Below are 16,520 nucleotides of genomic sequence, written 5' to 3'. Positions count from 1 at the left end.
GTATTTTGTTCATCACAAATTTGGATGTCGTTCTCAAAAGGACCAATATTAAAACGCAACACTTGCCGTTGTACTTGTTTGCACAAAGGTTTATTTAAAAAAGGCATGAAGCAACATACGTTTCATGAAAAGAAATTATACTTTTATCTTGAACAGATCTCAGACTTTTCATGACTTTTCATAAAAGGAAATACTTTGGAAGTACTTTACAAAAATGTACAAAAAGATTGTTCTCCATGAGGTTCATCGAATGTCTCTCAGACAGACTAGGATGTTCTTAAACAGCTATGACCATGACTTTCGGAAATGCATTAAGATTTGCAGGGTAAGGTACATTCAGTTTTATGTTGTCAAAACATCAAGCTTTGCCGATGTGGAGCTACACATATAAACAAAAAAAGATGATGTATGGAAGTGTTATACAATGTAAGAAAATATTTGGACCCAGTATTAAGAGTACGAACCAATCAAAACAGCTGGTTACAAGTTTCTCATAAATGGTCAACAGATTCATTTCACATTATTTTGCAGAGATGTATATGAAGAATTATCTTGCTGAGATTCTCTTTGGCAAGAACACAATCCAAACAGACAAACAGCCAGTGAGCAGACTGGGGCGAGAAGCACAAAAACTAAATGAGTAATTGTATCAGATCATGCATGTTTACACATACTTCCTTAATATTGATGTGACAGAAAATCATCTCAATCCACAGAAGTATAACCTGTGACACAGAAATACACTGATAATGACGTATGATTTCACACATCGCAAATATCAAAATTGTAATACAAAATCCTTTTTTCTTCCTTTTGCACTTGAAATCGAAGAAAAAACTGCTTCTCAGCAGGTAAACATGGCATATATGAACATAAACGTTATATGCTATTGAAACACTTATTCTGCTTTCTTGTTTATCTACAATTAATCATAAGCTGCCAATTTTGCCCCTGAAAGCAATGGATCGCGGTGAAGACCTCCTGTCTCATCATAGCAATTAAGTTGGAATGATAAGTAAACTTTCCACCACGTTTAAACCACATCAGACAAAAAGTATATGGCTGCTGCTGTTGTATATGGCTGTTTAATGCGTGTAAAAGGAAGATTAGACTTCATCAGTTCTTGGTATAAATGCAGGAAGACTGCAGGAGTTTGTTGTGCAGGGGCTGTCCTTTTTGCTTTATCATTCTTCCAGCACCAACACGGTTCCATTTTAAAAAACACAAAACGCGTAATCGTAATAAAAAGTAGAAAAAGTTTTAAGTCACAAAGGTGCTCTTTTGGTTTCTTCCAACCATAGTTCCAGGAAAGATCCCCTGTTGAAGGGTCTCTGCAAGGTTAGTGTTCTGTTTCCATCGATCTAAAGAAGGATTCAGTCGAGGAATCTCTGACAGGCCTTTTTCCAGCGGCAGGCGGTGCACCACTGGTCTCGGTGCTCAATGCCGTACACCTTTCGGCATTTCTTGGCTTCGCCCCGAATCCTCCTGTTAGTATGAAATAAATTCAAAGTTAAGACATTTAATCTCAATACAACAAAATAATACCAAAGGTTATTTTAAAGGTGAACTATGTAATTTAGTGCTGTCACTAACAATTATTTTGGTAACTGAGTCATCGGTCGATTATACAAAACATTATTTGAGTAACTGGATAATTGTTGTGATAAAATTACCTAAGCAATTAAATTACCTCACCTAGCAATGAGACAATAATAATTAGTTCAAATGAAGTATCAAAAGCAAGGACTCATATGGTTTTATTGAACAAAACGGTTTAAATACATAATGTGTTATAAACAACAGGCATTTGACAAATGACTGAGGGCGGCAACGGCCTCACGATTGTTTTTACACTACTGCGTGATCTAATTCTTGTTTAATATTGGCTAAACCATATTTTAATCAAATATCAACTTAATCTTTAATATTGGGCCATTTCTTTATGAGAAATGCTACAGCCACTGTCGTTTCTGAATATTTGGACATCAAAACGAGTAAACTGGTGAGTGAGGGTTTGAGCTTTTATTTTCAAATCGCGACGAACAGTTAGCATTAGCATAACGTTATTTTTTAGAAAAATACTGATGTAACTTATCCTCTTGTGTTTGCGTAGGTTTATAAATGATTTATTCTAAAATATGATAAAATGGTGCACGTTGCGTTTCCAGATGAATGTTATAATAAACCCAAACTCTTGATTTTGAGACACTCCACATATGTAAATGATTACAGTTTGTGTGGATTAACCTTATGTAGTAAATTACATAACCTACACGCATGTAAATAATTAAAGCGCATATATTAAACCTGCATTGCATATATTTATTTAATTTAACTGAATGTCATTTTCGTATTTTGCAGACTATTCGACACAGGCAAATTGCAGTGAGTATTTTTTAAAATCGAGTACTCAAATTGAATTAAGGAGTCGTGACTGCCTATATATATATATATATATATATGACATTATTCAGCAAGGATGCATTATATTTAATCAAAATTGACATTAAAGACATAAGATTCTTACAAAATATTTTAATTTAAATAATAGATTCTTTTGAATTTTTTCTATTCACTAAAGAATCCTGAAAACAAAAGTATCATAGTTTCCACAGAAATATTAAGCAGCTGTTTTCAACATTAGCCTTATACGGACAGTAACCGTTTCTCATGGGGGCATAAGGTATTTCCAACATTTTCAGGGTCTAGTCGGTGGTTTTATTGACATCCGAACCCATAATGTCTGTGATTTTCTCCTACCGCGCTTGTAAAAAATTCCTGCCTGAACTGGACTAGAATTAATCTATTGAATTTAAAATATACTGTGTACAAGTTTTGTATTTTTATAGTTTTATATATTTATTACTACAATGTTATTAGCTGCTCTTATTTTTCCCTGCCAACAAAAGGTCATTACAGGTGGAGAAATGTACTACATTTTAATTGAAAAAAGAAGAAAACATTTTTTTTTCTTTTCTTTCAAAATAATAAGTAGTCAGTTGTGCACAAAAATGGCAATTATTTTTCAAGCTCAAGTTTTTTTTTTAATCCAACATAAAGTTTATAAATGAAGACTGACATCAAGAGTATAAGATTAAATAATTACTAAAAACATAATCAAATCTCACCTTGAAGTGCAGTGGTTTCTTGGAGGTGAAACACTGGCAGGATGTGGCCTGAAGGTGGCGTTGTTATTTTGGAGCCACTGTTCACCAACACTTACTGAACGACGGCGGAATGGTGAGCCCTGGGGACGAGCAAAGAAAAGAGAGAGAGAGGGAGAGAAAGACCACCATTAGTCACAGAATGACGCACTGCAGGTTATATTACAGCTGCAAACACTACGCTACAGTACAAACAATGCATCAGTGCAGCAAAACTGTAAACTGCTAACAGACATACAATAACAAATTATTCATTTTAAAAAATATATTGTAGTTACTCTACATGCATTACATGGCACATTATTATATTTCTTGCATGTTTTTTTTAATCCTAGTGACAAGCATGTGCTCAGACAAAGAGAACACAGTGTTCTCAACTCCACTAGGTGGCGTTGCGACACCATCCACATTTCTTGTGGGCGGAACAAAGGACACGAAAACAACATGTGCATGTCACTCCCATTTCCAGTGCAAAAACACAGAATGCCTTTGAGACCATGCGGTGCTTTGTATGTTCTGAAGGCCTCCGAAAATGTTGCATAGCCAATGTATTATATATAAATACTGTTAGTGAAAAGGCCTCTTTTAAGACATCTGTGCTCAGACGGAATAAGTTAATGAAGAAAACTCTCACCTGTTTGCTCTGGTGAACTGTGAGAGATGGAGTCCAATGACAGGACACAGGAACAGACACTGGTTTGCTCTGAGTCACAACCTGAATGGGTGGAGGAGCCTGAGGAATCCACATCAACACATTGAACAGTCATGTTAGTTCCATGAATGTGAGTAACATGCGATACTGATCAGATCTTTAAAGGCACTAAATGCCCTCAAGAGAAACACGTTGTTTGATTATGTTGCAACAATCTTAAGCATCTTACCTGGTAAGAGTGCTCAGAATGGACCTGCCAGAAGCTGCCCGGGGCGGACTGGCTGAGCGGGCTGGGCTGGAGCATCTCTGGGGTGGAGGGAGAGGGGGGCGTGTGCCGGCTGGGACTGGATGGAGAAGTGCAGGAAGGCCGGTGGCCACCAGAGGGAGTGGTCTGTTCCAAGTCCTGATAGACTTCAGTGTAGTAGAAGTCTTCTTCCCTTTGGGAGTGCTCATCACTTTGCCTGCAGAAAACATAATACAAAGTGTGATTACGATAAAAATCTGAGATTGCTACATTTACTGGCTTGCAGGTATTGTGCTTGTGATGCTTACCCAAGATGAGAATTTCGGATGTGACGTTTGATACCCACTACTGTGGTCAGTATTTTTCCACAATTTGGCCACAAACACCGATATGCAACTTTAACTGAGTTCTAGAGGGTGAAAAACAACATGTAAAAATTAATTACATACTTTATATACCAGCACCTAATATACTAATTTTATTAGGTTTTACAACGTACTTTGCGTTTTCTTGGCGTTGGCTCATTGAACAACATTTGGTCCAGTTCCATGTCCAGGCCTTCATCAGCGAGAGGGGCGCTCTTGTCGATCTCCGCGATGGGTGGGGATGGGGCGGGGCTTCCGTTTCCATGGTCACAGCTCCAATATCCAGCATCAGACAGTTCGCCACAACCATTTTCCATTCCACATGAAGCTAATATGAACAAAACCAGAGAGGTAAATAAGCAGATAAATAACATAAATGTCTTTTAAACCAGCAGAAAAGTATCCAACATTATTCTAAAAAATATACATGTATCCCTGAACCACAAAACCAGTCTTAAGAGGCACAGGTATATTTGTAGCAATACCCAAAAATACACACCATGGGTCAAAAATTTCAATTTTTCTTTTATACCAAAAAGCATTAGGATATTAAGTAAAGATCATGTTCCATGAAGATATTTTGTAACTTACCTACCGCAAATATTTCAAAACTTAATTTTTGATTAGAAATATGCATTGCTAAGAACATCATTTTGACAACTTTAAAGGCGATTTTCTTAATATTTAGGTTTTTTTTGGACCCTCAGATCCCAGATTTTCAAATAGTTGTATCTCAGCCAAATACTATCCAATCATAACAAACCATACATCAATGCTTATTATAAAAGCTTATTTATTCAGCTTTCAGATGATGTATAAATCTTCAAAGTACTTTTAAAGTACAAAGTAAAAGTAAATTTCAAAATACTGACCATTATGACTGGTTTTGTGGTTCAGGGTCAAAAACGCACACACACAAATAAAAATTTAATATTATATGAATAATCCAAATAATTAATACTATACTAATGCAAATTTAAAAAAATAATAACTATATAAATTTATTATAAAATAAATATCAAATAAATTCCACAGTTTATACTATATAAATGTAATACATAATAAATTATAATGTATAAATACACTACTGCTTGGGTATCAAATTTAAAAAAAAAAAAAAAAAAAAAAACGTTAATGCTTTTATTAAGCACAGATGCCATAAATTCAAAAGAGCACTATAATATTACAAATAATATTACAAAAGATTTCGGTTTCAAATAAATGCTATTATTTTTTTTTTATGATCATTTAGAATCCTAAAAAAAAAAAAAAAAAAAAAAAAAAAATGTATCATGAATTCCACAAAAATATTTTGCAGCAATGTTTCTGGAGCACCAAATTAGCCTATCAGACTGATTTATGAAGGATCATGTGACACTGAAGACTGGAGTAACAAATGCTGAAATTCAGCTCTGTCGTCACAGAAATAAATTGCATTTGAAAATACATTCAAATAGAAAACAGTTTTCTCAAATTGTTACAGTATTCCACAAATAGTTTTTTTACTATATTTTGTATCAAATGAATAGAGCCTTTTTAAAAACAATTGTTCAAAACCAATAAAAAAAAAAAAATCTATTTTATATGATTGGTAACACTTTACAGTAAGGTTCATTAGTTTACATTAGTTAACTACATGAACTAAGAATAAACAATAGTTCTACAGGATTTATTCATCATAGTTTGATAATTTCAAGCATTTACTAATGCATTATTAAAATCACACATTGTTTGTTAACATCAGTTAATGTACTGTGAACTCACATGACCAATGACCAACTGTAGTTTTACTAACTAACATTAACAAACACTAATAAACAGTGTAATAAATGTATTATTCATTGTTAATTCATGTTAGTTAATACATTAACTAATGTTAACAAATGACATCTTATTCTAAAGTGTTACCATATGATTTGTACATTAAATATGTATTATTTATATTTTATTCAGAAATTTCAGTTTAGGCAGTAGGATCTTATTTACTCTGGTAAGATCCTTCAGGGGTTTAAAAAAATGAAAGTTTTACTAATGAAAAGTGTACGTGCAGTTGTAGGGGTTTCTCCTTAGTCACCTCAGCAAGCGTTGAGTAATCTCATCTGGTTTATGCCAGATTTGTGCATTGCATTGCTGCTTTTGACTCTATGAAACAAACAAACATTAATGTAATGTTCTACTAACCTTGAGTTGCGCTCCCCGGAGCACAGTGTTGGATGACCGGACTGCACGACAGACTTGTAAGCACCATTGCAGCCATAATCTCATCCATGTCCACTGTCTCTGGACTCCTGAGTAGCAAAGTAGCGTTATAAAGGAGTGCTTCTCATTCAAAAGGTCAGCATTCATCATTCAGTCAAGTATAACACGACGTACCTTCTTGGCACATCAATGGACGAGGAGACTGAGGAGGTAGAAGTGGACGTGGGGCTCGTCCACACGTCTTCCAGCTTGCGATGAACGTGCTGGTTGAGCTGCGGCAGGAAGATAGACACCTCATTGTCCACGTGGTTATGCTGTTCAACCACACCTCCACATTCTTGGCCTCCGCAGTGCACATACACCTAAAAAATAACAGGTAAAACATCATGGCTAAACACACCATTGTTGACATTGTGTACCGCGCCTAACTAAGAATACCTTACATATTTTGATTTAATCGATAAAAGCTTACCTTCTGTCCCGGGTAAAGCTTGCTTCTGTGAAGCCCGCTCTCCGGACATCCATGGGGTCCCATTTCTGTCAGGCCCTCTGCTGAGGAACCACACACCAGGGTGCCCAGTGGGGACCGTTTTCCAAGTCTGGTCTTCGGGACCATTTTCTGTTTCTAGCACCTTGTATCTTCTTGACTGCTTTGAAGAACTCCTGATGGAGATTCAGCAGCACTTTTCAAACAACGAACAGGAAGCTGAGAAAGGGAAACAAACAGATGATTACTGTTTGGGCCACTCAGCACATTTTACTGCCAGAAAAAGCGCCTGATGTTTTGTAGATAGCAATTTTGTGTATGTCTCATTTGGTGTTTTTATTGTGTATATATGAGGAATAGGCCAAAAAAAATATTATCTCCGTTTGGACACCCTCCTCTTTAGATATCAGCATCAGCACTGAAAAACGGTCGGAAAGTTCTAACCAAACAGAAAAGTATTATTTAAGACATACATATGATTTGATTATATATCTAAATGTTTAACAAATGTATAAATATATTAACCTTGCAGTTTTGCAAATTCAGGAAAAAATAGCAAAAAAGACAGGACACTGGTTCACAAATATATTAGTATTAGTCTCAACGTTGTTGTCACCTGTTGAATTTGATCTGTGAAATCAGTGTGAGTCACCAACCATCTTTATATGAAACATCCTGCAACTAAGTGTCAAACTATTAAGACATCACAGGACGAATGATGCAAAATCTGCAGTTTACGTGCAACTGTGCACAATGACTGTGAGTCACTGTCAGCACACAACGAACCAAGCGAAAACTACTTTAAACTGACGCAAGTCATAAAACTGTTATGGTCATGTTGGCCCGTAACGTCAGAATGTTCACCAGTTTAGGGCACAGAGGAATTAACCATTATTACCAGCTGCTGCTGGGTATTAAGTTTCCTCAGTTCCAGTAAAGGATGATTCAGAGTAATTCTAACTGATTTAAACGAGAACTTTCCTTGGTTGCCAAATACTACACATTTAACAGCATTGAAGAGAGAATACATCTTGCATACACTACCAGTCAAAACTTTTTGAACAGTAAGAATTTTCATGTTTTTTTTTTTTTTTTTTTTTTTTAAATAAGTCTCTTCTGCTCACCAAGCTTGCATTTATATGATTCAAAGAACAGCAAAAACTACATTTGTGAAAAATTTGTACTATTTAAAATAACTGTTTTCTATTAAATATATTTTAAAATGTAATTTATTCCTGTGATTTCTAAGCAGAATTTGTAGGATCATTACTCCAGTCACATAGTCCTTCAGAAATCACTGTAATATTATGATTTGCTGTTAAAAAAAAAACATTTTTTATTATTATTACATTGAAAACAGCTGAGTAGAATGTTTTCAGGCTTCTTTGATGTATAGAAAGTTCAGAAGAACAGCATTTTTGTAACATTTTAAATATTTTTGACATTACTTTTGAATAATTCAAAGCATCCTTGCTAAACAAAAATATTAATTTCTATAATTTCTCTGACTCCAAGCTGAATGGTATAATGTATAATGTTGCAAAAGCTTTTTGTTTCAGATAAATGCTGACCTTTGGATCTTTCTTTTCATCAAAGAAACCTGAAAAAAATATACCCAGCTGTTTTAAATATTGTTAATAATAATAAAAAATGTTTCTTGAACAGCAAATCAGCATATTAGAATTCTGAAGGATCATGTGACACTGAAGACAAGTAATGATGCTTTGATAACAGGAATAAAATAAATTTTAAAACATATTCAAATAGAAAGCAATTATTTTAAATAGTACAGATATTTCACAATATTACTGTGTTTTGGATCAAATAATGCAGGCTTAGTGAGAATTAAAGAACTCTTTGAAAAACATTAACAATCTTACAGTTCAAAAACTTTTGACTGGCAGTGTATTTTGAAATGCATTATTTATAAAGCCAATGCAAACAGAATTATAGAGGTGAATGAGAGATGCAAAAGGTAAATACCCTGTAAACCAGTGGATAAAAGCTAGAAAAGTGACAGCAAAGACATTTATAATACTACTAAAGATTTTTGTTTCAAATAAACGAAGTTCTTTTGAACTTTCGATTCATTAATGAATCCTGAAAGCTGTTTTAAACACTTAAATAAAATAAATATTTACTGTATACTATTAGTAACTGGTGTTAGACAAATAACAGTGTAAACTATTAAAAATCACTTGATATATTGCTATGATTTTCTTCACATTGTGTTTCGACCTCGTCTTGACATGTCTATGTTGCACAATATGCAGCGGTTAGATAAAATGTACAGTATCCAAAGCAGATGTGAATGACTAAAATGCTCGTTTTAAGAAGTCTAACAAGAACTAATTTGTTCTCGAATGTAAAAAAAACATTTAAAAAAATTAAAAAAGTCTTCTATTTACATCCAGCCTTCAACAAAATCCACTTTCCTTTCGTAAATCTGTTAAAAGCCGCAGTCTAATTATAAAAGAGTGATTATAAAAGTTGAAGAATATATAATATGCATGACGTAATGAATTTGGTACATGAACGCGATCGAAAGTTCCATTTATTTCCACTAACCGGTTCTTTGCAAAGAACCGGTTCGAGAATGATTCGGTTGTTCGATGACGTCATAACGTGAGACGTCACAGCGTGTTCCCCGAAACACCGGCGTGGCATATTGCATGTTTCTGAAACGTTCCCAAGACGCCATACAGGCACGTAGCACTGTTTATTACAGTTTTATACGAATAAAAGTGCTCACTTTGATTTAATGTCTTATTCGTTTTGTTGCAATCATGATACAGCTCATAAAAACAAAGTCAGTTATAACTTATAACTTCAGTTTGCACTGAACAATCTCAGAGCTGATACTTTTTGCACGTTTTAACAAAATGTTATTTATTAAATCGACTCTGCCTAGTATAAACTTACGTACAGAATACGCATAAGTGTTTTATTTGTAACATTTCTGCTGGCTATTACAACAACATATGTCGGACATGTTCGAAAGACACCAGCCCGAATCATTCACCGGTTTTGTGAACCGGCTCAGTCAACTCACTGGAGGTACATCCAACTCAAAAGAACCGTTCGTTCAGGAATCGGACATTCAGAATGTTAATAACAGCGCGTGAGTTGCTCCCCACATGCTCGCAACGGCGCTGCGCGCTGCAGAGGCGACTACAACACAGCGGGAGCAGATTATCTATCCAGTATTCGTTCAAAGCATTAAATGCTGTCATTGCAAAACTGACCAGAATGTAGCAGCTGGACACTTAATCTCTTCCAATGCGAAAAAGTTCGTTTTTGCACATTTTAAGATCGAGTTCATCAAGCAAAACTCATTTTTTCTACTCTGCTTTTTCATAACAAATGCAAAAGTTCACAGCTGTGTTGATTTTAAATCAGTACAGAACAACAAAAGAACAACCTTCCCCTAAACGGTTTAAAATCGAAGCGAGACGTTGCATAAACAAGCCACAAGTATCAAACATCCAAACGCCTTTTCATAATAATTCACTGTACTAACCTTAATGGCTCCAAACAATGCAGTCTTGACTGAGAATCACACTGAGCAACGAAAAGACACGAACGCATTTAAACAGAAGAAAAACTTTCAATGAACGCTGCGCACGTACCTTTGCCAAATTTCAACACACCCCCTTTCCACAAGGCTCGCTCTGACCGGCTGTAACTTGAAAATGTCCTTTTTCAGAGCCCAGAACGGCTTGTGTTCAGGTATTTAAAATCCCGGCCTGGATTCGTACAGTTACACGTGACTGTACGTGCTTGATAAAGCACCAAAACCGTAAGAACATCGCTAATAAAGCAGTCTAATCTAATCTACAGTGTTCACTTTACTTGTCACAGGTGAGGCGAGCGTTTGTTGAATTTCGTTTTAATCCGCATTGCTTTCGTTTTCACGGAGATGACGCGTTCCACCGTGATCCAGTGCCGGGTTTTCTCCTCAGCGCCTTCTAGCGGGCTTCTGCTCTTGTAGTAAACAACCTGACCATGTGGTAGGGACGTCGACGCGGATTGGCTAAATCCCGCTTTCCAAGACACACGCCCTACAATTCCAACTTGTTTACGCAGAAGTTGAGGAAGGGTCAAGAAACACAATGGACACACATAGGGTACTGTATTTCATGTACTCATACACCACTTTTTTTAAATCTCTGCGGCTTTCCAGTACTCCTGTAACATGCATTTAAACAGGAATGCAGAGAAACAACGTGCAAAATGGCTGCATTGTTGCAGCTGTGCAAATAATGATTTAAAACGTGAATTCCTGCATATTTGTATGCTTTTTATTTCATGACAAGAAGTGTGCATTAAGCCTACAATCATATATGTGACCCTGGACCACACAACCAGTCTTAAGTAGCACGGGTGTATTTGTAGCAATAGCCAAAAATGCATTGCATGGATCAAAATAATCGACTTTTATGCCAAAAATCATTAGGATATTAAGATCATGTTCCATTAAGATATTTTGTACATTTCCTACCGTATATATCGAAAATTCATTTTTGATTAGTAATATGCACTGCTAAGAAAGGCATTTGTACAACTTTAAAGGCGATTTGCTCAATATTTAGATTTATTATTATTACTATTATTATTTTGCACTCTCAGATTCCAGATTTTCAAATAGTGGTATCTCGGCCAAATATTGTCCTATTCCAACAAACCATACCTAAAGCTGATTTATTTCAGATTTCAGAAGCCTAACCCTTATAAGTGGTTTTGTGGTCTAGGGTCACACAATGTGTGCATGTTGTGTACATGGTGTACTTGTGGCTGGCCGATGCACTGTATGCATTTCCTTTATAGGATTAACCCTTGGGGTCATCTCTGACTTGTTTTCAGTAAAGAAATACATGCTGTTAAACACAACATGCCAATTTCATGCTAAGATTTAGCGTGTCTTCACGTTTAAATCAATTAAAACGAATTGTGATTTATTTTCAACCACTTTCCAAAATTATTCAGTATTATTGTTATTTTTATATTAACGTATATTGTCATAATACGTTTCGGAACTAGCAAATGCACTGTTTTTTATAGGGGTGGGGGTATAATAACAAACGATAGTTAAGTAATTGCAATGGTTTACTATGAGTGGGTTAATAAAATGCCAGTCTGTATGTTTACCTAACAGCAGGTATGTTTTCGTTAAATGTACAGTAGAAAGCATCTTAAGTTCAGTAGCTGTGTTTTCTTTTCTTTCTTTTTTTTTCCAGTAGCTGTGTTATCTGAAGGGGGATGGTATGAAAGGGTTACATAATACGAGCTTTCCCAGTCCGGTGGCGTCGCCGTCGCACGCCATTGGTTGAACGCTGTGACGCAGTTCCCCACGCGCTGTGCTCGTGCATCAGTTGAGTCCAATAAACGCGTACGTGCGCGAAAGCACATCCACGTAAAAGAACATACAGAACTCGCGTTCTGCACGTCGGCCACAGATCCTTGTGCGTTTCCAAAAGACAGCAAGAACAGGCGTCACGTGAAGAGGGGCTTTAACCATGACAGTGTTTTATTATTGTTATTTATTTACTCACCATCGAACGTGAGTATGAAGCGCTACACAAAATAGGTCAACGACAGTAGGTCAAGGAAATGTATTTCAGTGTGTTACAACAACAGTTTACGATTTCGGTTTTGGCAGCTACGTGTGACTTAACAGACAAATGTGTTGATAAGTATGATAAATGCATGATGCAAGCTTTTCGATTTTGTATATTGTTATGTATATATTATTTGATTGTGCATAAGAAAAAAGCAAAAACATTTAATAGCACACATTAGGAATTTAGTACATAAAGTATGCAAATTTAATATCTATCGTCAATAAATCCACAACATATGCTTAGCATTAAGTATCAGGTTGATTCATGAGGTTTTACTAATCTTGAAATAACTGGTTTAAAACAAAATGTCCACCTGAACATGAATCATAACACCCTCAATAATGTTTGGTGAGACAGAGACCCCCAGATGATGTTAATAAATGCAACACTCTGTCATGTCTCACAGTGCGAGGTTTGTGGTCACTTTATGTTATCTAATATTTGATGTATTAAATCATATTTTGTTCAAAATAATGTCAATTTAATGTAAAGGTCAATGAAAATTGCCATTGACCTTTGTCAAATGTCAGAAATTACAACATGTAGTTTAAAACCACATGTTCTTAGAAATGTATGTTGGATTTATAAATAAAACATTTTAAAATTTAATAAAAAAATAAATTCTACAAAATGTTTGACTTAAGTTCTATTTTCCCAGTCACAAATGTTTTACAAAAATCATGCGTTTTTAAGTCGTAAAATTGTTTCTTGCATGTTGTTTACACTATTCAGACTTAAATTTAGCAGAGAAGTGTGTATTTAAAAAAAACATTTTACGTACAATTTTCACTGCTTCTTATAATATATATATATATATATATATATATATATATATAAATAATTTATTTATAAACAGTATATATATATATATACACACACAATTTATTTTTTACTGCTTATAAATAAATGATATATATATATATATATATATGTGTGTGTGTGTGTATATATATATATATATATATATATACACACACACACATATATATATAGAAATTACAAGATTTCAGCCTCTAAATGCCTTCATAAAAGTTAAAGACTTTAATAAAATGTAATAAACTAATAAAATGTTTACACACTAAGTGTGTATCAAAAAACATTACACAATTTTCAGTGCTTCAGAGCAAATATGTCCCCTAAATTAAAGAATAAAGCCAATCTCACCAGAACAGGAGAGTTAATTCTAAAGAATCTGTTACTTTAATTACATCAACAATGCCTACTGAAATTCATACATTTGTTCAAAACCTAAAACTTTTCACTGCTATGCTGCTATTTAAATCCATAAAGTTAAACATAAATAGACCAGTCAACCTGAGAGATAAAGTCTTTATTGCACCCCTAATAAGAATGAAAATTAATACAGAATAATGTCACAATACTGGGCTTCATTAGAAGAAGATAAAAGGAAAATCTTCTTTTCTTTTTTGGGTCTCTCATTTTCACCTCTTCTTCAAACAGAGATGCGACACCTGATTTTCTTGCTTGTGCTGCATTTAATCTGTGACCACCTGAATAGAGATCCCTATTTGACACAACAGGTGTGGCCAGAAGATCAGGCTTCCTCTCCTGAGGGACACCAACCATTCTTGTCTGAATCTCTGCATAAGGATTCAGCTTTGAATCAGACCAGTCAATGATGAGGGACAGATCAGGGGCTCCTATAGTTCCTATAGTTTCAAAGTAGCACTTATGGGAGTCAATTCCACAAAGCAGGACCTCAGCCTGGCTCCAGAGGAATACAGAATTTTTTTTTTTCTCCAAACAGTGAAGGGTTGTGTTTAGTATAAGCATTTCAGGTTGCATAATAAAGATGGTGAAACTGTCTGCAGGCTTGTTTCCATCATTCAGAGTTGGTGGTGTTAGGCCTACGGCAGCGACACTATTTTTGTCATCTGAATTAGAAAATAATAAGAGAGATACTTATATGTTTGCATTGTCATGTGAAATTACACTCAAAAAGTATTTTAATTTAGAAATAGAATCAGGTCATCCATTACATTTTCTTAGATAGATTGAAGTGTTACAGAACGCTCATTCGTTGTGCCAACGCTGCCATTTATTTGAGCTGGTAAAGTTGAACCTGCAGAAACACAGATATATGGTCATACATCAGACGGAAGGCAATTTTAATGGGATTAAATAACTCTTGTGGTCGAATTCCTCACAATTATCTTTTTTGTCCTTGAGAAACGTACCGTGAGTAAGAGTGTGGCTTCTCCAGGGTCTGTACGCAGCCCCACCTTCCACAGCCTCTAAACCTTCAATGACAAGATTAAAGTGCATCTGCTGAGTGGGGATGATTGCATTGCTAAGAGATAAATAGCTATTCAGATTCAAAAGAAATTCATTGTCAATGACAACTCAGTTTACCGATTTCATCTTCTGTGATGTCATTAACAGCAGGGTTGTGTCTGGCACCACTTGAATTGTCCATTTTTGCCTGTATGATTGAGAATTACAAGTGAGCACAAGATTTGCACCACATTTATATGATGGTTTATAGAAACACTAATATATTAAATATTTCACAATATTACTATTTTATATTAAAAAAAATCGTTGGGATCAGTAAGATTTTTTTATTTTTTATTTTTTAAAAAGATTTTTGCCATTTTCACTTTTTTTTTTTTTTTTTTTTGGATAGGACAGTAGAGCAATGACAGGAAACAAAGCGGGGGAGAGAGAGGTAGGGGGGAGGGTGGTATCGGGAAAGGTCCATGAGCCGTGACTTGAACTCAGGACACCCGGAGCGCAACGGCGCTACATGTTGGCTCACTGCCCACAAGGCTATTGGCGCCGACAGGGTCAGTAAGATTGTTAATGTTTTTTTTGTTTTTTTAAGAAGTTATTTATGCTCATCAAGGTTGCATTTACTTGATCAAAAATACAGAAAACAATAAATTTAGTGTTGTGAAATATTACGGTGAGGTAAAATAACATTTTCTATTTTATTTTTAATTTATCTACATTAAAATCTAATTTATTCCTGTGATCAAAGCTAATTTTCAGAATCATTACTCCAGTACTCAGTGTCACATGATCCTTCAGAAATCATTCTAATATGCTGATTTATTACCAGTGCTGGAAACAGTTGTGCTGCTTAATATTTCTTTGAAAACCTGATATTTTTTTCAGGATTCTTTGATTAATAAAAAGTTACAAAGAACAGCATTTATTTAAAATAGAAATCTTTTCTAACAATAAAATTTGGGGTCAGTAATTTAATTTTAAATAAATCCTGTTATTTTTAGCTTTTTATTCATCAAAGAATCTTGGATAAAGTATCACCATTTTCCAAAAAATATTTAGCAGCACAACTGTTACCAACATTGATAATTAAAGTAATAAATCAGCATATTAGAATGATTTCTGAAGAATCATGAAGATAAAAATTCAGCAAATTATATTTGAAAGTATATTAAAATAGAAACCATTTTATATGTGACCCTGGACCACAAAACCAGTCATAAAGGTCAATTTTTTGAAATTGAGATTTATACATCATCTGAAAGCTGAATAAATAAGCTTTCAATTGATGTATTTGTTATGATAGGACAATATTTGGCGGATACACAACTATTTGAATATATGGAATTTGAGGGTGCAAAAAAATTTATATATTGAGAAAAATCACCTTTAAAGTTTCCAAGTTAAGTTCTGATATATTTACAGTAGGAATTTTACTAAATATCTCCATGGAACATGATCTTTACTTAATTTCCTCATGTTTTTTGGCATAAAAGAAAAATCAATAATTTTGACCCATACAATGTATTTTTGGCTAT

General features: G+C 34.7%; 2 protein-coding genes across 4 annotated transcripts in view; both read right to left on the bottom strand.

Annotated features, from left to right (window-relative positions):
- Window positions 1-68: 68 nt before the first annotated feature.
- Window positions 69-11,064, bottom strand: znf395a (zinc finger protein 395a). 2 transcript variants are annotated; one of them, XM_051132896.1, is made up of 10 exons: window positions 10,632-11,064; window positions 7,097-7,330; window positions 6,799-6,986; window positions 6,607-6,713; window positions 4,560-4,753; window positions 4,369-4,469; window positions 4,046-4,277; window positions 3,799-3,897; window positions 3,129-3,247; window positions 69-1,485 (listed from the first exon to the last, which is right to left on the bottom strand). In XM_051132896.1, the coding sequence occupies exons 2-10, from the start codon at window positions 7,238-7,240 to the stop codon at window positions 1,374-1,376; spliced, it is 1,296 nt and encodes a 431-aa protein (XP_050988853.1). In that variant the 5' UTR covers window positions 7,241-7,330; window positions 10,632-11,064; the 3' UTR covers window positions 69-1,373. The 2 variants fall into 2 exon arrangements, with proteins under 2 accessions (XP_050988853.1, XP_050988854.1); XM_051132897.1 differs by having other exon boundaries at window positions 10,741-11,064.
- Window positions 11,065-14,047: 2,983 nt separating this feature from the next.
- Window positions 14,048-16,520, bottom strand: part of si:ch73-204p21.2 (uncharacterized) — a 9,043-nt gene continuing 6,570 nt past the window's right edge. For both annotated transcript variants that reach the window (XM_051132903.1, XM_051132902.1), the window contains 4 exons: window positions 15,106-15,175; window positions 14,931-14,993; window positions 14,733-14,815; window positions 14,048-14,627 (listed from right to left, as the gene is read on the bottom strand). In XM_051132903.1, the coding sequence (XP_050988860.1) occupies window positions 14,739-14,815; window positions 14,931-14,993; window positions 15,106-15,175 (210 nt within the window). In that variant the 3' untranslated portion in view covers window positions 14,048-14,627; window positions 14,733-14,738. The remainder of the gene's footprint in view (window positions 14,628-14,732; window positions 14,816-14,930; window positions 14,994-15,105; window positions 15,176-16,520) is intronic.

This window comes from Labeo rohita, chromosome 17, assembly GCF_022985175.1.
Source record: "Labeo rohita strain BAU-BD-2019 chromosome 17, IGBB_LRoh.1.0, whole genome shotgun sequence".
NCBI lineage: Eukaryota > Metazoa > Chordata > Actinopteri > Cypriniformes > Cyprinidae > Labeo > Labeo rohita.
The sequence above is the reverse complement of the archived record's forward strand: the minus strand, read 5'-3'. Positions and strand labels throughout refer to the sequence as shown.